At 40.6% G+C, this 23,454-nt stretch overlaps 1 protein-coding gene across 4 annotated transcripts in view; it reads left to right on the forward strand.

Moving 5' to 3' along the window:
* LOC139759424 (uncharacterized) overlaps positions 1-23,454 on the forward strand; it is a 286,276-nt gene that overhangs the window by 51,762 nt on the left and 211,060 nt on the right. For all 4 annotated transcript variants that reach the window (XR_011715046.1, XM_071681522.1, XM_071681521.1 and 1 more), the window contains exon 6: positions 16,386-18,778. Coding sequence is in view for 3 of the 4 variants with exons in the window: in XM_071681522.1 (XP_071537623.1) it covers positions 16,386-18,778 (2,393 nt within the window). In the remaining variant the exon portion in view is untranslated. The remainder of the gene's footprint in view (positions 1-16,385; positions 18,779-23,454) is intronic.

Raw genomic sequence — 23,454 nt, forward strand, 5'->3', positions numbered from 1 at the left:
TCCCACAAACTAAAACAGGTGGACCTTATAGTACCTTTATATTGAATTCGAATATGTCTTCAGAATTTTTCTATCAGGCTTGGTTTTTAAGTGACAGAGCTATCAGATTTTACAATAAGCGTATGTTATTCATTCATAAATAAGGCTGGTATTACATTTAAAAAACTTACCTCTAAAAAGTAGAAGTGTAAAGTTTTTGGCTATATTTGGCCTGAGGAACATCCCTCCTTAGTGTCCAGTAGTAATCTGCCAACATAGAGGAGCTCCACTTTCCTTGGTACTGCTTTTCCATGTCCAAATTGTCTTGGTGAAATCTTTCACTGTGCTCGTCGCTGACTGGCCCAAGATTTTCTGAGAAAAAAGTTTAAGTGCGAGTTCAAAGAGTGAATTTTTAGACTCGTATTGTATCACAGAGCTTTATATGAAGTCAATAGATCTTTTACATTATTACAGTAGTTTTCTGATCTGTGACTCCACCAAAAATCTTTGCATACACTCATAAATGACAGCCATGCAGTTTTTTCAACTTCATTTAGCTTATCATCAAACTTTTCATCTTGAAACCGTTCCCTAATCTGTGGTTCTACAAAAATACCCTTCTTGATTTTTGCATCACTGATTCTGGGGAAATTATTCCCCAAACATGTGAGTCCATGACCAGTTTTAACCATACCTTTGATGAAGTTCTTCATCAACTCTAGCTTAATGTGCAAAGGAGGCAGATAAATTTTCTCAGGATCAACAAGAGGAGGATTGATGACATTCTTCCTCACTAGAGTCGATGATGTTTGTTTTGGCCACACTTTCTTTACATAATGATTTTTCTTGTCCAGGCTGTCCCACTCACAGAGGAAATAGCAGAAATCCATGTAACCAAGTTGCATTCTGAGTAAAAGTGCCACAACCTTTAGGTCACCACATAGAATCAGTTTACCTATACTTGATTTTTTTCCAAAAGAAGCTTCATGTTATCATGTTACCATACAATTCTTTCATGGTAGCTATGTGAACCAGAGGAACAGAGCGGAACTTATTTCTGTTGTGGAGTTGATGCGCTTTTAAGCTACTTTTGATTTGTCAGTAAACAAGCACCACTTGTTTGTATTGTATTCGTGGCCAAGTGCCTCCATAACAGAACAGACATCATTGCAAAACACCAGACCATTTTCAAGGGAGAAAAATTTTTTGAAAATGACATGGTGATCATGATAAAAACAAACTTTGATTTTATTCTGGAGAAGATTCCAGCCCTGTAATCTGGAACCCAAAAGTTTGGCTTGCTTCTTAGACGAATTTAGATTATGGACAAGACCATTAAGATCTCCTTGACCCAGCAAACGTAGTTCACTTGAAGAACATCTTGCTTCAAATGTTGTATCCATATTGTTCTCTACTTGGTCTACTTTTTCACCACCAGACTCATCGTCACTCAGCATCATGTTTCTTGGAGGCTCTGGCACAGGTAAATCCTGACTGAGGTACTGGCCTCATAGCAGATGGTAAATTAGGATGTTTAACAATATTCTTGGATTTTGATGTTATACCATTTATACTTGTCAGGCAGAAGTAGCAATCCAAAACTTGATCTTTGGGTTCTCTCCAAACCAAAGGAATGGCAAAAGCTGTGAGAAGCCTGACACAAGTGACAAAACAAATTTGGGGCCCAGCTTTTAACCTGGTCACCCACTTTACAACCAGAGTAATGTTTTTTGCATTTTTAATGAAGGATGTGAAGAACTGTTTTTGCGATATGAATGTCAAGTTCACCACAGACATAGCGGAAAGGATTCGGATTACTTACACAGTTTCTCGAGATCATAATGGTGGATGTGGTATCAGCACAGCTTTTAGATACACAAAAGCACAATCTGTCAACTGAGTGGAAAAGACAATGTTTGCACATTGAGTTCTAGCTTGCAACTGTAAGAGAACTGATACTCAGGAGTGGGTACTGTTTAGATGTCCTAACATTTCCAGTCATGTTTCTGCAGGCCCCTAATAATTCATTTCTTTAGGCTTGTGCTTTCAAAAAGAAGCTGTTGTACTTCACAAACAATGATGATAGCTGTATTTGTTAAACTTTTTGTTTCAAATGCTCCGAAGAGCACTGGTACATATATACTGATATGCGGGTATGCTGGAACAAAAAAGCTATAGGTGATTGAGAAATTCTGAAAACATATTTTGATTCGGCATACAAAATTACATAGGAAACATTTTTTTCCATGGGACAAAATCTTTGTTGACCGGCGTGATTATTTCTGTTTTGAAAGTTTACACTGGCTAATAGTAGTTGACTATACTGTAGCAGATGTAACTCTACTGAGGTTGATCAATTTGAAATTGAATTTCAAGAATTCATATTATGACGAACATAAAGCTTTTAAGTGAGATTTATGTTCATTGTTTTTGTCAGCTTGCTAGAAACAGACTTCCTTCACATACATATGTGTTGTCTTAGAGAGAGAGTAATGCTGACTTTTTCCACTTGGAAGTTATGTATATAGTTTGAGATATTTTAAGTAGGGGTCACCTTTGAAGGATCTGACAGACTGGTTGATTCTTGTTTTGTGGTTACTCACAGATCCCACGACCAGAGGGGCTATGTCCATGGTTAGTGCGCCTTTTCACTGACTGTACTGCTTTGATACTTTTGTGTCACTCTTAGCATATACAGAGGCCATGGCACATTGCATGCTCACTGTATCAGCTGAGTATTAATAGAGGCATTTATCATCATCATGATATATAACTTATCAGTTCCTTGCTGCTTTGAATATATTTGACAAACATATGAGTGCCATTTGATGGACAGTTTATGTGTTGCCTGCATAGCATAGCAGACTTATAAATATCATTTTGTCTGTTGTCATCATCTGTATGCCCATCTGTTGTCTGTTCATTGTCCATCATTGGAAGTTATGCTTTAGCCTTCATCTTTACTTTAGACACAATTTGAAAAATCAAATCAGATACTTGTGGAGACTTTTACAATTGTTTCTTTAAATCTAAAAAATTAAAATGGCATAAGACCCATGATTCTGTTTTGCATTTTGCCTGATTTATACTAGGGTGCTTTCAGGAGTGTTTAGGATATCTGGATCATGTGTTTGCTATGAAGAATTTGTGTGGGAAATACTTAGAGAAACAAGGATTTGTATGTGGCATTTATGGATCTGAAAAAGAGTGTGATATGGAGAGATGCTGTGGGAGGAAAGGTACCAGAAGCAGTGAGGAGACTTTGTTAAGAGAGTAAGGCATTTGTGTGAGTAGGAAGAGAGGAGAGTTAGTAGTTCCAGGTGAAGGTGGGCTTGTGGTAGGGGTATATGGTGTCACAATGGCTGTTTAATCTGTTTATGGATGGAGTGTAGAGGAGATGAATGCCTTGGTCTTTGAGAGAGGGGCAGGTCTGCATTTTTTTTTTGGGGGGGGGTGGAAATAAATCAGTTATTGTTTGTTGATGACACAGAATTGATGGCAGCTTTGAATGAGAAACTGCAGAAGCTGGTTTTTGAGTTTGGGAGTGTGTAAAAGGAGAGAGTGAGAATAAATGTGAATAAGGCAAGGAGTTATGTATAAAGCACTGAAACCAGAGCCCCCTTATCCACAGCCAAGCCTTGTATACCTTTCTGTTGTTACTCTTAACTGCTTTATGTGCCCTGGTTCAGCCCATTGATAGCATGTTGCCTCTTGTAAATCACATTGTTCTAATTTGCTGTGTTCATTGCATGTCTCCTGCCATCTTGTATGTTCAGACCCTTTTCACTCAGTGCATGTCCAAACCATTTCAGCACACACTTCTGCTTTCTCATGTGTATTCTTCTTACTACCACACCTCTTTCTTAACTTATCATTTCTTATTTGATCAGCCCTTCTCACATCACATTTTGACCTCATATATAATTTCCGTCACAGCCACCCTCTTTCATGCTTTCTTATCTTAGGCCCATGTCTTACATCCATACAGCACCATCGGGACTACTGTATTAACGTACATATCCATTTTTACCCACACAGACAGTGACTTGTGTTTGCACACACTCTTCAGTGCACCCAGGGCTTTAACCCTCATGCCCACCTTATGATTTACTTCAGCTTCCGTGGTTCCACCTACTCTCATATTTACTCCAGGTATATAAAACACAACAACTTCTTCAAGATGTCTCTGTTTAAACACACTGCAACCTACCTATCTCTCTCCACAGTTGAACTTAATGACATTTCTATATTTATATTAAGATCTCAGCTTTCCCATTTCACACACACTCCCAGACTCAGAGAAACAGCTTCTATAGGTTCTCACTTGAGTCTGCCTCTAGAGCAGTGTCATCTGCAAACAGCAACTGAGCTGCCTTCCAAGCAACTCCCCCCCTCCAAAAAAAAACAAAAAAAAACCACCCACCCCAAACAGACAGCAGACTTTTCCCTCACTCCAAGACCCTCACCTTTAATTCCCTCACCCCACCCCTCAATCTGTAAGTATTTTAAGCGACCATGATGTCATCACACACCCTTGCCACAGACTAACCTTCATATATACAGTATATGCATGCATTTGTGTGAATTATATTGCTGCTCTTTGTAGTAGATTATGCTGTAGCACCTGAAGTTCTGAATTTGGATATTCATATTACATGGGAGGAAGCTTTACACTCATGGGGCCCCATCTCTTAAACATAATCTGCTGTCATAAAACTGTTTCCTAATTTACTTCATTCCACTCATCTGTCTTATGCTTTAGAAATACTTCTTTATGTATTTTTCAACATGTTTCCCACTTAATTTCATGTCTATGTTCACTTATTCTGTCCCTACATCTTTCAAGGAACTATTCACTCTCTTCTATGTTTAATATTACATGATACATGATGTAGTAATTGGCCATGTGATTTTGTAATGGTATCTTTCTCGAAAGAATACTTCCCATGCATTCCTCACGTGTCATAGAAGGCGACTAAAGGGGACGGGAGCAGGGGGCTAGAAACCCTCCCCTCCTTGTACTTTAACTTTCTAAAAGGGGAAACAGAAGAAGGAGCCACGCGGGGAGTGCTCATCCTCCTCGAAGGCTCAGATTGGGGTGTCTAAATGTGTGTGGATGTAACCAAGATGAGAAAAAAGGAGAGATAGGTAGTATTTTTGAGGAAAGGAACCTGGATGTTTTGGCTCTGAGTGAAACAAAGCTCAAGGGTAAAAGGGAAGAGTGGTTTGGGAATGTCTTGGGAGTAAAGTCACGGGTGAGTGAGAGGACAAGAGCAAGGGAAGGAGAAGCATGACTCTTGAAACAGGAGTTGTGGGAGTATGTGATAGAGTGTAAGAAAGTAACCTCTAGATTGATATGGGTAAAACTGAAAGTTGATGGAGAGAGATGGGTGATTATTGGTGCATATGCACCTGGGCATGAGAAGAAAGATCATGAGAGGCAAGTCTTTTGGGAGCAGCTGAATGAGTGTGTTAGTGGTTTTTATGCACGAGACCGGGTTATAGTGATGGGTGATTTGAATGCAAAGGTGAGTAATGTGGCAGTTGAGGGAATAACTGGTATACATGGGGTGTTCTCTGTTGTAAATGGAAATGGTGAAGAGCTTGTAGATTTATATTCTGAAAAAGGACTAGTGATTGGGAATACCTGGTTTAAAAAGAGAGATATACATAAGTATACGTATGTAAGTAGGAGAGATGACCAGAGAGCCTTATTGGATTACGTGTTAATTGATAGGCACGCAAAAGAGAGAGTTTTGGATGCTAATGTGCTGAGAGGTGCAACTGGAGGGATGTCTGATCATTATGTTGTGGAGGCGAAGGTGAAGATTTGTAGAGGTTTTCAGAAAAGAAGAGAGAATGTTGGGGTGAAGAGAGTGGTGAGAGTAAGTGAGCTTGGGAAGGAGACTTGTGTGAGGAAGTACCAGGAGAGACTGAGAACAGAATGGAAAAAGGTGAGAACAAAGGAGGTAAGGGGAGTGGGGGAGGAATGGGATGCATATAGGGAAGCAGTGATGACTTGCGCAAAAGATGCTTGTGGCATGAGAAGCGTGGTAGGTGGGCTGATTAGAAAGGTAGTGAGTGGTGGGATGAAGAAGTAATATTATTAGTGAAAGAGAAGAGAGAGGCATTTGGACGATTTTTGCAGGGAAATAATGCAAATGAGTGGGAGATGTATAAAAGAAAGAGGCAGGAGGTCAAGAGAAAGGTGCAAGTGGTGAAAAAGAGGGCAAATGAGAGTTGGGGTGAGAGAGTATCAGTAAATTTTAGGGAGAATAAAAAGATGTTTTGGAAGGAGGTAAATAAAGTACATAAGACAAGGGAACAAATGGGAACTTCAGTGAAGGGGGCTAATGGGGAGGTGATAACAAGCAGTGGTGATATGAAAAGGAGATGGAGTGAGTATTTTGAAGGTTTGTTGAATGTGTTTGATGATAGAGTAGCAGATATAGGGTGTTTTGGTCGAGGTGGTGTGCAAAGTGAGAGGGTTAGGGAAAATGATCTGGTAAACAGAGAAGAGGTAGTAAAAGCTTTGCGGAAGATGAAAGCCGGCAAGGCAGCGGATTTGGATGGTATTGCAGTGGAATTTATAAAAAAAGGGGGTGACTGTATTATTACTGGTTGGTAAGGTTATTTGATGTATGTATGATTCATGGTGAGGTGCTTGAGGATTGGCAGAATGCTTGTATAGTGCCATTGTACAAAGGCAAAGGGGACAAAGGTGAGTGCTCAAAGTACAGAGGTATAAGTTTGTTGAGTATTCCTGGTAAGTTATATGGGAGGGTATTGATTGAGAGGGTGAAGGCATGTACAGAGCATCAGATTGGAGAAGAGCAGTGTGGTTTCAGAACTGGTAAAGGATGTGTGAATCAGGTGTTTGCTTTGAAGAATGTATGTGAGAAATACTTAGAAAAGCAAATGGATTTGTATGTAGCATTTATGGATCTGGAGAAGGCATATGATAGAGTTGATAGAGATGCTCTGTGGAAGGTATTAAGAATATATGGTGTGGGAGGCAAGTTGTTAGAAGCAGTGAAAAGTTTTTATCGAGGATGTGAGGCATATGTATGTGTAGGAAGAGAGGAAAGTGATTGGTTCTCAGTGAATGATGGCTTGCGGCAGGGGTGTGTGATGTCTCCATGGTTGTTTAATTTGTTTATGGATGGGGTTGTTAGGGAGGTAAATGCAAGAGTTTTGGAAAGAGGGGCAAGTATGCAGTCTGTTGTGGATGAGAGAGCTTGGGAAGTGAGTCAGTTGTTGTTCGCTGATGATACAGCACTGGTGGCTGATTTGGGTGAGAAACTGCAGAAGCTGGTGACTCAGTTTGGTAAAGTGTGTGAAAGAAGAAAGTTAAGAGTAAATGTGAATAAGAGCAAGGTTATTAGGTACAGTAGGGTTGAGGGTCAAGTCAATTGGGAGGTGAGTTTGAATGGAGAAAAACTGGAGGAAGTGAAGTGTTTTAGATATCTGGGAGTGGATCTGGCAGCGGATGGAACCATGGAAGCGGAAGTGGATCATAGGGTGGGGGACAGAATATTTGGAAAAAGGGAATGTTTTGTATATGACATTTATGGATGTGGAGAGCACTAAGTAGTTGACACTTAGCTGGACGATACTGACATTGAACTGTGCTTCAAGAGATGCAGCAGTGGGTAACCAGAGGCAAATAGTTAGTTTGAAAGGATATAAAAGGGGTTCATTCTTGCAGTTTACAAAGGTTTAAAAGGATACCTGATGGCATAAAATTTTCAAGAGACAGTGTATAGAACTTTTTCCTTGTACTGAACAAATAGGCGGAATGCGTGCATGGTGCCATTGTACAAAGGCAAAGGGGATAAGAGTGAGTGCTCAAATTACAGAGGTATAAGTTTGTTGAGTATTCCTGGTAAATTATATGGGAGGGTATTGATTGAGAGGGTGAAGGCATGTACAGAGCATCAGATTGGGGAAGAGCAGTGTGGTTTCAGAAGTGGTAGAGGATGTGTGAATCAGGTGTTTGCTCTGAAGAATGTATGTGAGAAATACTTAGAAAAGCAAATGGATTTGTATGTAGCATTTATGGATCTGGAGAAGGCATATGATAGAGTTGATAGAGATGCTCTGTGGAAGGTATTAAGAATATATGGTGTGGGAGGAAAGTTGTTAGAAGCAGTGAAAAGTTTTTATTGAGGATGTAAGGCATGTGTACGTGTAGGAAGAGAGGAAAGTGATTGGTTCTCAGTGAATGTAGGTTTGCGGCAGGGGTGTGTGATGTCTCCATGGTTGTTTAATTTGTTTATGGATGGGGTTGTTAGGGAGGTAAATGCAAGAGTTTTGGAAAGAGGGGCAAGTATGCAGTCTGTTGGGGATGAGAGAGCTTGGGAAGTGAGTCAGTTGTTGTTCGCTGATGATACAGCGCTGGTGGCTGATTCATGTGAGAAACTGCAGAAGCTGGTGACTGAGTTTGGTAAAGTGTGTGAAAGAAGAAAGTTAAGAGTAAATGTGAATAAGAGCAAGGTTATTAGGTACAGTAGGGTTGAGGGTCAAGTCAATTGGGAGGTGAGTTTGAATGGAGAAAAACTGGAGGAAGTGAAGTGTTTTAGATATCTGGGAGTGGATCTGGCAGCGGATGGAACCATGGAAGCGGAAGTGGATCATAGGGTGGGGGAGGGGGCAAAAATTCTGGGGGCCTTGAAGAATGTGTGGAAGTCGAGAACATTATCTCGGAAAGCAAAAATGGGTATGTTTGAAGGAATAGTGGTTCCAACAATGTTGTATGGTTGCGAGGCGTGGGCTATGGATAGAGTTGTGCGCAGGAGGATGGATGTGCTGGAAAGGAGATGTTTGAGGACAATGTGTGGTGTGAGGTGGTTTGATCGAGTGAGTAACGTAAGGGTAAGAGAGATGTGTGGAAATAAAAAGAGCGTGGTTGAGAGAGCAGAAGAGGGTGTTTTGAAGTGGTTTGGGCACATGGAGAGAATGAGTGAGGAAAGATTGACCAAGAGGATATATATGTGTCGGAGGTGGGGGGAACGAGGAGAAGAGGGAGACCAAATTGGAGGTGGAAAGATTGAGTGAAAAAGATTTTGTGTGATCGGGGCCTGAACATGCAGGAGGGTGAAAGGAGGGCAAGGAATAGAGTGAATTGGAGCGATGTGGTATACCGGGGTTGACGTGCTGTCAGTGGAGTGAATCAAGGCATGTGAAGCGTCTGGGGTAAACCATGGAAAGCTGTGTAGGTATGTATATTTGCGTGTGTGGACGTATGTATATACATGTGTATGGGGGGGGTTGGGCCATTTCTTTCGTCTGTTTCCTTGCGCTACCTCGCAAACGCGGGAGACAGCGACAAAGTATAATAATAAAAAAAAAAAAAAAGACTTGTGGATGGTGCTGCAAATTTATTGGACAAATGGAAAGTTTCTTATTACAGTGAGGGTTTTTTATCAGGAGAGTAAGGCATGTGTGAATAGGATTAGAGAAGGGTGTATGGTTCGTGGTGAACATGGGACTTCATCAAGGACATGCAACAATGTGGCTGTTTAATTTGTTTATGGTTCAGGTGGTGATGGAGGTAAATATAAGTCTTAGAACAAGGGGAAGGTACACAGTATACCAGGGGTGGGGTGGGAGATGAATCAGGTAATGTATACAGAGGATAGCTCTGGTGATAGACTCCAGGGAGGAACCCCTGGAATTGGTGACAGATTTTGGGAGTGCGTTTGAAAGGGGTAAGTTGAAATTAAACGTAAACAAAAATATGGTAATATGGGGCAGCAGGAGGATGAGACAGGATAGTTTGAGAGTGAATTTGAATGGAGAGGACCTGGAGGAAGAGGAGTGTTTTAGGTACCTGTAAACAGATGTGGCAGTGGATGGAACCATTGTGGTTGAAGTGTCATGGGTTGGGAGAGGGGATTGTAATCCTGGATGCAGTCAGGAATGTGTAAAGTGAGAGGTTAGTGCATATTAGGGCAAAGATGGGTGTGTTTGAAGGTACAGTAGTCCGAGCAATGTTGCATGATTGTGAGTCTTGTTCCATGAATATAAAAGAAATGGAAGAGCAGTGGGTGTATTAGAAATGAAATGCCATAGGAAGGTATGTGGTGTGCAGTAGGTTGCTCATGTAAGGAATGACACTGTTAGAGAGAGCTTTGGTAGTAAGCACATTCTGATTGAGAGAGCTAACCAGGACGTGTTGAAATGGTTTAGAAATAAGGTGAGGATGAGCAAAGAAAAACTAACTAAGATGATCTTTATGCCAGAAGTGGAGGGATTAAGGTGGAGGTTACCCATCTGTGAATATCTACATAGAGATTTTGCCAGATGCAGAGCAAAATGGGTGCTTACAGGGATATGGAAGGATGGAATGAAGGAGGTTTTTGGGTATTGGTTCTTGAACTACCTACAAGGTGAGGGGCTTGCATAGAAGATAATGAATTGGATTGATTTGTTGTATGGGGGACGATGTGCTGTCAATGGGATGAACCAAGGCATATAAATAGTGTCTTGGGCTTGATTATGGATGGAAGGCTCTGATATCAATACAATATACAAACCAGTTGGAAAGTGTATGTGTGCAAATGAGGCTGCTGTTTATTTGTTCCTGACACTAGCTCACTAGAGAGGCAATAAGGCATAAAGAAATTATGCTTTTAAGGTATAACTATTCAGTTTTTTGTTAGTGTTTGTGGATGACTATTTTGTGTAGGTTTTTGAAACTGTCTTTTAGATTTGTTTAAACTCTGCCATGCATGTTTCTCGTTATAACACATATCTGTAATAGATGTAGTATTCTATGTATACCTCTTTGTCTTTCTCAACTTAAAGAGATAGAGTCTGTAGCAGATGATTGAGCCTTTGAGAAAAGTCCATGCTTGGCTTCGTACTCAGTTTCTATCTTTAGAGAGTAAATGCAGAAGGGGAGGATTTCTTATCCCTTGCTCTCACCTATCATTGTCACCTTTTATGAAAAATGAAAGATGTATAAATAGTATTCCTTTTTTCCATATCCTTAGGAACATGTTAATAATGATGATGGTAGTTTTAGACCATATTGCTCTCTTACTTTAGTGAGGTAGCATCAGGAACAAATAGCCTCATTTGTACTCCTCCAGACTCAAACTGTCGTTTGTAATGTTCCAAAACCAGATACTCCCATCCAAAACCAATTCCCATATACTACTCCATGGTTTACTGTGATCACGTCATTTACTTTGGTTCAGCCAACTGACATCACGTTGTCACCTGTACCACACTGCTGCATCTTGTTCTTTCTACTGCATGCCCTTCACCCACCAGAGTGTTTAGGACCGGATACCATAAAGCTTCCTTAATAAGTTCCCTCCATCTTTCTTTGGTATCCCCTTTCCCCTTGTCCCAACCACTTCTACACCTAGATCCTCTTGGTCAGTCTCCCTTCACTCATGCTCAATATGTTCAAATAATTAGCACATCTTGGTTGGCCCTCTCATTCAGACTATGCTTATTATTACAACTCTTTTTGGCATTTGACATTTCTTACATAGTCAACCCGCCTTGCACCACAGTGTCCTCATGCATTTTTTTTTTACCTGCACAGTCACCCTCTTTCCTTTCTTTTATCAAGGCCCAATACTTACTTCCTTTAAGACACTGTTAAGACTCCTGTGTCATCTCTTCCTGTACAGACAAAGAGCTTAGTTTTCATACAATCCCTTAATCCACCCAGGACCCCACTTCCTCCAGTTCCACCGTTGTTAACCCCTTCCCATACCTTTATTTTTTGTCAAAGTATGTTCCAAAAATTATCAGTTTTTTTATGCTTTTGAAATTTATTTTTTTTTTATTTTTTTTTTTTTGCCGCTGTCTCCCGCGCTTGCGAGGTAGCGCAGGGAAACAGACGAAAGAAATGGCCCAACCCACCCCCATACACATGTATATACATACGTCCACACACGCAAATATACATACCTACACAGCTTTCCATGGTTTACCCCAGACGCTTCATATGCCCTGATTCAATCCACTGACAGCACGTCAACCCCGGTATACCACATCGATCCAATTCACTCTATTCCTTGCCCTCCTTTCACCCTCCTGCATGTTCAGGCCCCGATCACACAAAATCTTTTTCACTCCATCTTTCCACCTCCAATTTGGTCTCCCACTTCTCCTCATTCCCTCCACCTCCGACACATATATCCTCTTGGTCAATCTTTCCTCACTCATTCTCTCCATGTGCCCAAACCATTTCAAAACACCCTCTTCTGCTCTCTCAACCATGCACTCTTTATTTCCACACATCTCTCTTACCCTTACGTTACTTCCTCGATCAAACCACCTCACACCACACATTGTTCTCAAACATCTCATTTCCAGCACACAAATCCATAAGCTCTTCACCATTTCCATTTACAACACTGAACGCCCCATGTACACCAATTATACCTTGAACTGTGTCATTACTCACCTTTGCATTCAAATCACCCATCACTATAACCCGGTCTTGTGCATCAAAGCTGCTAACACACTCACTCAGCTGCTCCCAAAACACTTGCCTCTCATGATCTTTCATCTCATGACCAGGTGCATAGGCACCAATAATCACCCATCTCTCTCCATCAACTTTCAGTTTTACCCATATCAATCTAGAGTTTACTTTCTTACACTCTATACATACTCCCACAACTCCTGCTTCTTGAGTAGTGCTACTCCTTCCTTTGCTCTTGTCCTCTCACCAACCTCTGACTTTACTCCCAAGACATTCCCAAACCAATCCTCCCCTTTACCCTTGAGTTTTGTTTCACTTAGAGCCAAAACATCCAAGTTCCTTTCCTCAAACATACTTACAATCTCTTCTTTTTTCTCATCTTTGTTACATCCACACACATTTAAACACCTCAGTCTGAGCCTTTGAGGAGGATGAGCACTCCCAGCATGACTCCTTCTGTTTCTCCTTTTAAGAATAAGTGGTTTTGATGTCATCTTTTGAGAGAAATGGCAGCTGCCAAATGCCATATCTGGAACCTCTTATGAGTTAGCTCAGGATTATAATTTTTGGAATATAAGTGACTTGAATTAACTTGGGTTGATACTTATCCAAAATCTTAGCCCACGTATACTTGAGATGGTAAGGGAAATGGTTAAACTCATACCTTTACCTCCCTTTTTCACTCATCCCCCTTCACTGCACCTCATTACCCAACTTTTGTTCACCTATACTTTCAGCTTTTTTTCCTTTTATACACTTTTTCACTTCTTCATTTGCATCTGGACTTTTTTTTTTCTTTTTGAATATGCTACCAGAGCTTTGTCATTTGCAGACAACAGGTGATTAATCCCCCATGCTTCTAACCCCCAGCACACTTTAGACCCACCCATTGCTTCAAGATCCTTACTTTTACCTCGTACCCCACCCTATGCATGAATGATCAAATACCCTTGGTGACATCTCGCATCCTTGTTGCAGACTCACCTTTACAGGGAACTACTCACAGACTCATCTTTACAGGGAACTCGTCATTTAACTTCCTTCTTTCCTACTTACACACATTTGTTACTCCTCTGGTAAAACTTCATTGCATTTTGCAATATGCATTGCTCCATATATATCATAGCACTTTCCAGATTGCACCTATGTCAACCTTGTCATTGCTTTCTTCAGATCCCTTAATACCACATGGAAGCCACTCTCTTTTTCCAAGTATTTTTTATACTCATTCTTAAAAGTAAACATCTGATCCACACAGCCAGTTGTACTCAACAGACATATATCTCTGTAATACATATATTAATTTTTACCCCCTTGCCTTTATACATACACTCCAGTAGTTCTTTAGGTACCTCACCTTGGTCCACACATGTATTGAACAGCCTGGCAAACCAGTCATCAAGACCATCACCCCTCTTTCTTAGGACACTTGGTTGCAAAGGAACTATGCCCTCTAGCACTCACTTTTTATCTTTCTGTTATGTGTATTGCTCCTTAATCAGATCCCACCATCCAAATTCTAACCCAGAAGACTACTCCATGGTTAATCTTCACTGCTTCATCTGCCCTGAATCAGGTCATTGACTGCATGTCACCCTCATTTACCACATCAATCTAGTACATTCCATTCAATACAGCCTTGTGAATGTTCAGGCCCCCAAAGTCTTCTTCATACCATGGTTGCATCCCCCTGTCTCCCCTTCCCCCGTGCTCTTTTCTTTTGGACAAATATTTCATCTTTAGTCATTCATTCTGCTGTGCTCATCTTTTCCATATGCCCAGATCATTTCAGCAACCCTGGTCAGCCCTGTCAATCACTCTATCTTACAACACATATTATCCTCAGGCATTTCATTCTCAACGCATCAGCCATCTTCATTTTCTCTGCGTTCGAGGCACAAGACTGTCATCTATCCAATACAGTTAGGACCACTGTACTTTTAAACATACCCATCTTTGCCTCTACAGACATTTACTACTTCTTCCACATGTTCTTTAACCCTTGGATTGTGCAGGGTTCACATTTGTGGTTGGACTTAGCATGTTGTACTAAGCTACATATATGGCTTTAAACCTTTGCTCCTTCTTTTGAATTCCCTGCTGATGTATGACTCTACTGCTTAAACATAGATATTACTGTGAACCTAACATCACAGCTGGAAAAATATCATACATCCCAGTCACCCATACATTGTCAGAGAAAATGTAATTACCCTTTCATTATGCCAAGCCACATACAGGCTGAGCAAAATACATTGTGCTGAGCCACATGTGTGGCTGTAAACTTTTATGCCTTCATTTGAATTATCAGTTGATGTGTGATTCCACAACTTATCTTCCACTTGCTCAAGGTTACCCCTTGAGACAAAATTCACCTTGTTGAAACTGTATCATTGGGAGGACAGTCTCATCAAAGAACATCTAACTCCAAATGAATCTACATTTCCCTGCTACTGGAAGTAGTGCAGCCTCAGGCTGCAGGAGCCATTAGAAGTATCCAGGGTAACAGCAAGACTCTTTCATAGAGATTTGTCCTGAGATATTTGGAAAGAAATAATGATAATAATGTTCTCTTTGTGTGAAGGGTAAGTAAAGGTTAACATAATGTGTATGAAATACACAAGAAATATTTATAGTATTTATATGATTTGCATGGCATACATGAAATTTTGTCAGGTAAAAAACCATGATGTTTATAATGTATGTAGAGTGAATTCAACCCAAGAAAAACTCATAATCATAATATACTTACATAGATGTGTCAGAAGAGGAGGGGGAAAGGAGAAGGGTGAGACCAACTGGAGATAGAAGGATGGAGTGAAAAAGATTTTGAGTGCTTTGGGCCAGAACATGCAGGTGGATGAAAGGCTTGCATGGGATGGAGTGAATTGGAGCAATGTGGTATACAGAGATGATGTGCTGTCATAGGACTGAATCAGGGCATTTGAAGCAGCTGGGGGTAAACATGGAAAGGTCTGCAGGGCCTTGTTGTGGGTAGGAGTCTGTGGTTTTGGTGCTAAAAGACACTGGTGCTAAAAAAATCCATAAATTCAATTAGATCAGCTTCCTATATGTAAACTTAGTTTTATACAAAGTTTTCCATGTGGGTAGATGTGGCTTGGTTATGTTTAATGCCACGAAGACCCAATTTTTGCCTATTTATGTATCAGAACCTCCCACAAGTTTCCCATCTCTTTTGATAAATTTGTAGCTTAATTCCACTGCTCAGCACAATAAACATAGCTCTTAAGAAACTGGGGATCCTGTTCATTTGCCTTAGATTCTTTTTTTTCTGATCATTTACTCTGATTGTAAAAGGATTGCTCCTTCCCTGTATGAAGAACTGCTCTTCCAATCTGAACATGAAACTTGACCCACTTACCCTATACCACAGTGTTGGTTCACTTCCCCTCTTCTGTAGATATGGTTTCTGCTCGTAAGAGTTAAATGTTTTCATGTCCCTGCCTATAGCTAGACCACTTAAAATTCAGCAAGCTACTGTGCCACATGATGAATGTGTGAATGATGGCGACTTTCGGGTGGGCTGTTGTGTTATTTGTTTTTCTCTGCAAAGAAGCTTTGGAACTCGTCTCCCCCCCCCCCGTTGTCATTCCTAACAACCTCAACCTTTCTCTTTTTAAAAGATAGATTTTTCACCTCTTGCAAACCTCTGACATTTTTTGTTCTCTCTCTCTCTCTCTCTCTCTCTCTCTCTCTCTCTCTCTCTCTCTCTCTCTCTCTCTCTCTCTCTCTCTCTCTCTCTCTCTCTCTCTCTCTCTCTCTCAGGGTGAACTTTCATCTCTGACTGAAGCCTCAGCAAAGAAGAATTCTAGTAGTTTTCAAGATTTGATAGATATCTGTCTGATTATATGAAAACAATAGATGCTGCAAAACTTAGTTCATGTCAGAAAATTAAAAATCTTAGATAATAATTAACTAAGTTGTGTTTCAACAGGGGGGAGTCCAATGGAGCAACAGGCATCTTTCCAAGCAACTTTGTGGATATTGTGGAAGAAACTTTAGTGCCTTCATCATCTCCTCTGTGTCCAGATAGAAGTAACCTTGCAGCTTTAAGTAGTACAGCTGTGTCTTCCTCCCAGGCTGCTAACTTTTGTCTAAATAGTGATTATGTTGTGCAGGAAGCTACACACACAGTTGTTAGTCCATATTTAAGCCTTGAAGCTTCTGTGCCTAGTGTGGGTCATACTGCTCCTGCCTCAGATTATTCAACATTTAGTGCAAATATTGCTCCTACAGCCTCTACCTCTCAGTTGGTAGGACAGACTTCTACTTGCCCAGTAAATCTGTCCAACACTTCATCTCACTGGAAAACTGTAGAAAGCATTGACGATGCAGACCTTTTTGATGATGACTACTTTAAGCAGAATATGCCTGGGATCTTTTCATCTTCAGTGGGAAGTGGAAATGCATCAGCATCAAATGCCAATGATGCATGTGTAATTCCCCCTAGTTTCAGCCAATCCAGTCCTTCACTTCCATCTGCTGAAGCAGGTTTTAAGTATGAGAATATTCTTGAAGCTTCAGTATTTCCAGAGAAATCATGTCATGATGCCTATGCTTCAGGAATACCACAACTTTCAAGTGTTGAGTCAGGGAATTTAAAAGACAGGGAAAGTAGATATGAAAATATATCTCAAGATAATCCAGTTTACACAAATGCAGGGTATGACCTGACAGTCATGGATGACGTGGGTGTTGATGAATATTCATCTGAATCAAGTGCCTTTTCAGTTGTCCCAGAATCGAGTTGTGACAACATGATCAATTCATTATCACAGAAAGTGGATGAATATTTTTCCAAAAATTTACTTGAAGAGAGGGATGAGAAAGAGGGCTTATCCATTGATAGTGACAGTCTCATTAAAGAAGTAAGCACTCTCTCTTCCATTGGTTATAATGAGGACAACACTGGAATAGAACCATATGGCCGGGCAGTGTTTTCTTTCAGGGCTCAATATTCAAATGAATTAACATTCAAGAAGGGAGATATCATTCACCTCCTTAAGCATGTAGATTCTCATTGGACTCTGGGTCATGTTGGAGATTCTACTGGAATATTCCCAACTTCATATGTTGATATCATAGTAGACTGTCTCCACAATGAAGAAGAATTGTTTTTATCCAGGTCTGAGTTACCAGTTACATATTTAGGTCATGCAAAAGCAGCATATGATTTCCAGGCTCAAGAGAATGGAGATGTGTCGATGGTGAAAGGAGACATTATTAAAATAATAAAATTTGTAGATGATAACTGGGTTATAGTGGAAAACATGACTGGTTCAAAGGGGATGTGCCCAAAGAATTACCTTTCCAATTTAGCAGGGGAGGCTTCAAGTTATACAAATAAACTTACAACTCAGATTTCAAACAACGGTCCAGATGCAAGTGCTGAACGAGAATCAAGGCTACCAGTTCAGAGTACCGTGCATGATCGTTCTAGAAGCTCCTCTCCATTCAGCACCCCAGGAAATAGACGGTCTTATAACAAGGATGATTTTGGATCCATCAAAAAGCAGGAGGTTGAAATTGTGTTGGCTAAAAATGTGGCATCTTTAGATGTTACCTTAAGATGTGGTCAGGGTCAGTCTGATAAGAAAGTGGGTGGAAGTGTATTTACAAAAAGGGAGGAGTATCCAGTAGTAGATGACCAGTCTGTTGCTGGAAAGGTACTTGTGTCTCCACCAGTTATTCCAGCTAGGATAAAGAGAATGTCTCATGTTGATAATGGTGAGACCACAGAATCTGAAGATTCAAGAAATTCACATGTTGCAGTTACACAACCTCACACAGTTTTAGCATCATCGTCTACCAGTAATACTCCAAAAACTACACCATCCTCAGCAGTACCTACAACCCTCACAGTTACTGAGGTATCTAATTCCCTGCCTGCAGACTCAAGAAGTGTACTTTCACCAGTAGCTCATCCAAGAAAAAGAATTGTTAAAAGTGAGTCTTCTGAGACTATTACATGTTCCACATCTACAGTGAAGGCACATATTTCCAGTGCTTCATCTGAAGCAGTTAATGTCACTACCCTGGATATGAAGTCAAATGTCAAGGACATAGATACAGATACAAAAGTGACAAAATCATCTCGGCATTTACAACAGCCCTCTGGACCTTCTCTACATTCTGATGCTTATGAACCAGTGTATGCTCAAGTACAGAAACCCCGATCAGCAGTTAAACCATCATTGACTGAGTTCCAAAAGCAAAGAGTTGAGGAAAACACCCCCCCTGAAGTTAAAGAAACACGTTGTGATAGTGCAGCTTTCCCAGATGATGTCTCTCATTTGTCAGTTTGTAGGAAAAGTACAAACTCATCAGGTAAGTTTAAGATTTTGATTATACCCCCTCATACGATTATTTTTATATTTTTTTCATACAGTATTGCATGTGACTCATTTTTTTCTTTTTTTTTTTTTATCTAGGTTCATGCTGCAGCTTCACTTATATTAAATTCTTGGACTTCACACTATGCTATAGATATTACTCATTTTCTTTAATTTTTTGTATTGAAATCTAGTAAATGTTAATTTTCATCATTTTGCTTATTTTAGTCATGGATAAGATCTTGATGGTTTACATACCTGACTTGTGGACACAAAAAGAGTATACTAACACACACACACACACACACACACACAAGTCATAAGGGAATTGAAAGGTGAGGAGAATTGCATCAGCTTACAGAGAGACCTGAACAGACCCCAAAGTTGTTCTGATATGGTTGATGAAATTCAACCCAAGCAAATGTGAAGTGATGAGGATGGAATAAAGTGAGAGAAGGCCTCAGTACGATTTGTATCTAGCAGGAAATAATCTTCAGGATTTTGTGTGAGAAGGACTTGAGAGTCAATGCTGTCCCTGACCTCTCACCAGAATCCCACATTAGGAGAGGAGTAAAGGAGACCAACTGTCTTCTGGCAGATATCATGATAGCTTTCAAGTATAGGATGGATAGATGTTTAACAAGCTGTTCATATCCTACATAAGGCCAAAACTAGAATATGCTTCTTAAGTTTGGTCACTGCATCTAACAAAAAAAAGCAAATAGAGCTAAAGGTCCAGAGGAGGGCAACAAAGATTGTACCAGAATTAAGAATGTTAAGTTACAGGGAAAAGCTAAAGGCTTAGATTTTGCCTATTTTGGAATGGAGAAAGAACAAGGGGTGACCTGATCTTAACCTTTAAGTTACTGAAGCAAATTTATGATGTGGACAATGCACATTACTTTGAGAGATATAGGCATAAAGCAGGAGGAGGAAGTAACATGAAATTAAGCTAAAAACTTGTTAAAAAAGATTTGAAGAAGGCTTTTTTAGTGTAAGAGTGGTGCATAAACAGAATAGAATGACATGGTGTAGTGATTAGCATTACTAGTCATTAGTAACCATGGAAATGCCTCAGTTAAGGCTTGCTTAGGTTTGAATCCTGATCACGGCAGGTGACCTACACCCACCCCAGGTGTTCATCCTCCCCTTATTACTGTTTTCTAAATCGGTATCTGGCTTAGGCTGTGGTGTGCACACACACGAGTTAGATTGAGATGGGGGCAACACTAGTGGAAAACTTTGTCTCACACACACACACACACACACAAACACACACACACACACACACACACACACACACACACACACACACACACACCACACACACACACACAGGACAACAAATATGGTACCAGAAGTAGAGAGCTGGGTTACCAGGGAAAGGCTAAAGGCTTGGAATTATCCCACCTTAGAAGTGAGGAGAATGAAGGATGACCCGATCACATCAATTAGTTTTTAGAATAGGTTGATGATGCAGGCAGGGAACAGTTCTTTGAGAGATTTAGGGATGGAGCAACTTTGTTCCTTGACATGAAATTATTCAAGAAACTTGGACAGAAAAGATGTAAAGAAGTACTTTTTGGTATAAGAGTAGTTGCAGAGAGCATACATAAATTTAAAAACTTTCATGACAGTAGAGAATGTTCAAGATAGATGGCCCCACAAGGTAGAACTCCCTTTTGGCACTGTACATATAGGTAATTACGGTCAAGAGGGTGAGGAAGAGTGAAGACCTTTTTTTTTCTTTTAACAAGAGACAGACAGATTGCAGTTTTACCATTCCTGTGGTGCAACAAAAGGGAGGGAGAAGATACCAGAGGTACCATGAAGTAATATTCCTTGGAGATACCATCTCAGTCGCTACCTTGCTAATGCAGGAAACAGCGATCAGGTACTAAAAAACTATTTAATTAAGGTTAAAGTGTGAAGAGAGCACTTCATGTGACGATGACCCTGACTTAGTAGGTGATAAGAGTTGCGTTTTACTTTGTAATGATATTTCTCAAGGTCATTCCAAAGTAATCATTAAAGAATAAAGGGCATAATTGGGATTTAGGATTATAAGGAATTTATGTGAGGAAAACATTAAACCTTGAATAATGGGAGTTGTATTTAGTATTTAGCTGAATGAATGGGGCATGAAGGGAGTTGTAATAGTAAGCCTAATCTTTGAAGGCTTTGTTTGAACTGCTTGGCTTCCAAGTGTGGCTTATTTTCTACCTTTTGCCAGCAGTATGAGTAAGAACTCTGTGATGCCGAAGACAGTGATGCACACCAGTCTTTGCTTACTCTAACCTTTCTGCTGCTTTCATTTGCACATTTACCAGTCACTCTTATTCCCTTATAAGTAGTGCCTATACAACTGTTTTTCTCTAACATGAGGAACTTAATTTTGTCAACCCACCACTCATTACCCTTTCTCTCCTGCCCACCTGTCACCTTCCACAAGCCACATGCTTCTCACTTATGCCAGACCTGCTTGCTAAAACACCTCCTATTCCTCATCTACTTCCTTAGTTTCATTTACTCCCACCTTTTGCTATTCAATCTGTCTTGGTTTTTCTTCACACAGGGCATGTTTCCATGTTCAGTTACTTACACCACCTTGTTCTTACCCAATCATTATCTTTTTTTCCAAAAAACTCTACAAATCTTGACCCACACATCAGCCAGTCTTCACCCTTGGCTCCACCAGGTAATGATCGGACATCCCACCAGTTGCCTCACCTCAGCACATTCACCTCCTAGTCACTGTTTTGCATGCCTATCATTTGTTACATAATCCAATACTATTTTCTGCAAATGCAAAACTTGCATTCATCTCCCTAACCACCCCATCCATAAACATATTAAACAACCATGGAGGCATGACGCACCCCTGCCGCAAACCGACATTCACTGGGAACCAATCACTTTCCTCTCTTCCTACATGTACACATGCCTTACATCCTTGGTAAAAGCTTTTCACTGCTTCTAGCAACTTACCTCCCATACCATATACTCTTATTACCTTCCACAAAGCATCTCTGTCAACCCTATCATATGCCTTCTCCTGATCCATGAATGCTACATACAAATCCATCTGTTTTTCCAAGTATTTCTTACATATGTTGTTCAAAGCAGACACTTGATCCACACATCCTTTACCACATCTGAAATCACATTGCTCTTCCCCAATCTGATACTCTGTACATGCCTTTACCCTCTCAATCAATACCCTCCCATATAATTTCCCAGGAACACTCAACAAACTTATACGTCTGTAATTTGAACACTCTATTTTATCCCCTTTGCCTTAGTACAATGACACTGTGCATGCATTCTGCCAATCCTCAGGCACTTCACCATGATCCATACATACACTGAATATCCTTACCAACCAATTAATGACACAGTCACCTGCTTTTTTAATAAATTCCACCACAATACCATCCAAACCTGCCTCCTTACTGGCTTTCATCTTCCGCAAAGCTTTCACTGCCTCTTCTATGTTTACCAAACCATTCTTCGCACACAACCTCGACCAAAACACCCTATATCTGTCACTCTATCATCCAACACATTCAACAAACCTTCAAAATACTCACTCCATCTTCTTACTTCATCTCTACTTGTTATTACCTCCCCATTATCCCCCTTCACTGATGTTCCCATTTGTTATCTTGTCTTACGCACTTTATTGACCTCCTTCCAAAATTTATGATACCCTCTCTCCCCAACTCTCATTTGCCCTCTTTTTCACCTCTTGCACCTTTCACTTGACCTCCTTCCTCATTCTTCTATGCATCTTCCAGTCTTTTGTACTACTTACCTGCAAAAATTGTCCAAACGCCTCTCTCTTCTGTTTGACTAACAATCTTACTTCTTTGTTCCACCACTCGCTACCCTTTCTAATCTGCCCACCTCGCACCTTTTTCATGTCACAAGCATCTTTTGCACAAGCCATCATTGCTTCCCTAAGTACATCCCATTTCTCCCCCACTCCCATTACACTCATACACATATATATATATTTATTTATTTATTTTGCTTTGTCGCTGTCTCCCGCGTTTGCGAGGTAGCGCAAGGAAACAGATGAAAGAAATGGCCCAACCCACCCCCATACACAATGTATACACACACACGTCCACACACGCAAATATACATACCTATACATCTCAATGTACACATATTTATACATACACAGACACATACGTATATACCCATGCACACAATTCACACTGTCTGCCCCCATGCACTCCCATCGCCACCTCGCCACACATGGAATACCTTCCCCCACCCCGCCTCATGTGTGCGAGGTGGCACTAGGAAAAGACAACAAAGGCCCCATTCGTTCACACTCAGTCTCTAGCTGCCACGCAATAATGCCCGAAACCACAGCTCCCTTTCCACATCCAGGCCCCACACAACTTTCCATGGTTTACCCCAGACGCTTCACATGCCCTGATTCAATCCACTGACAGCACGTCAACCCCGGTATACCACATCGATCCAGTTCACTCTATTCCTTGCCCTCCTTTCACCCTCCTGCATGCTCAGGCCCCGATCACACAAAATCTTTTTCACTCCATCTATCCACCTCCAATTTGGTCTCCCACTTCTCCTCGTTCCCTCCACCTCCGACACATATATCCTCTTTGTCAACCTTTCCTCCCTCATTCTCTCCAT

Source organism: Panulirus ornatus, chromosome 33, assembly GCF_036320965.1.
Source record: "Panulirus ornatus isolate Po-2019 chromosome 33, ASM3632096v1, whole genome shotgun sequence".
NCBI lineage: Eukaryota > Metazoa > Arthropoda > Malacostraca > Decapoda > Palinuridae > Panulirus > Panulirus ornatus.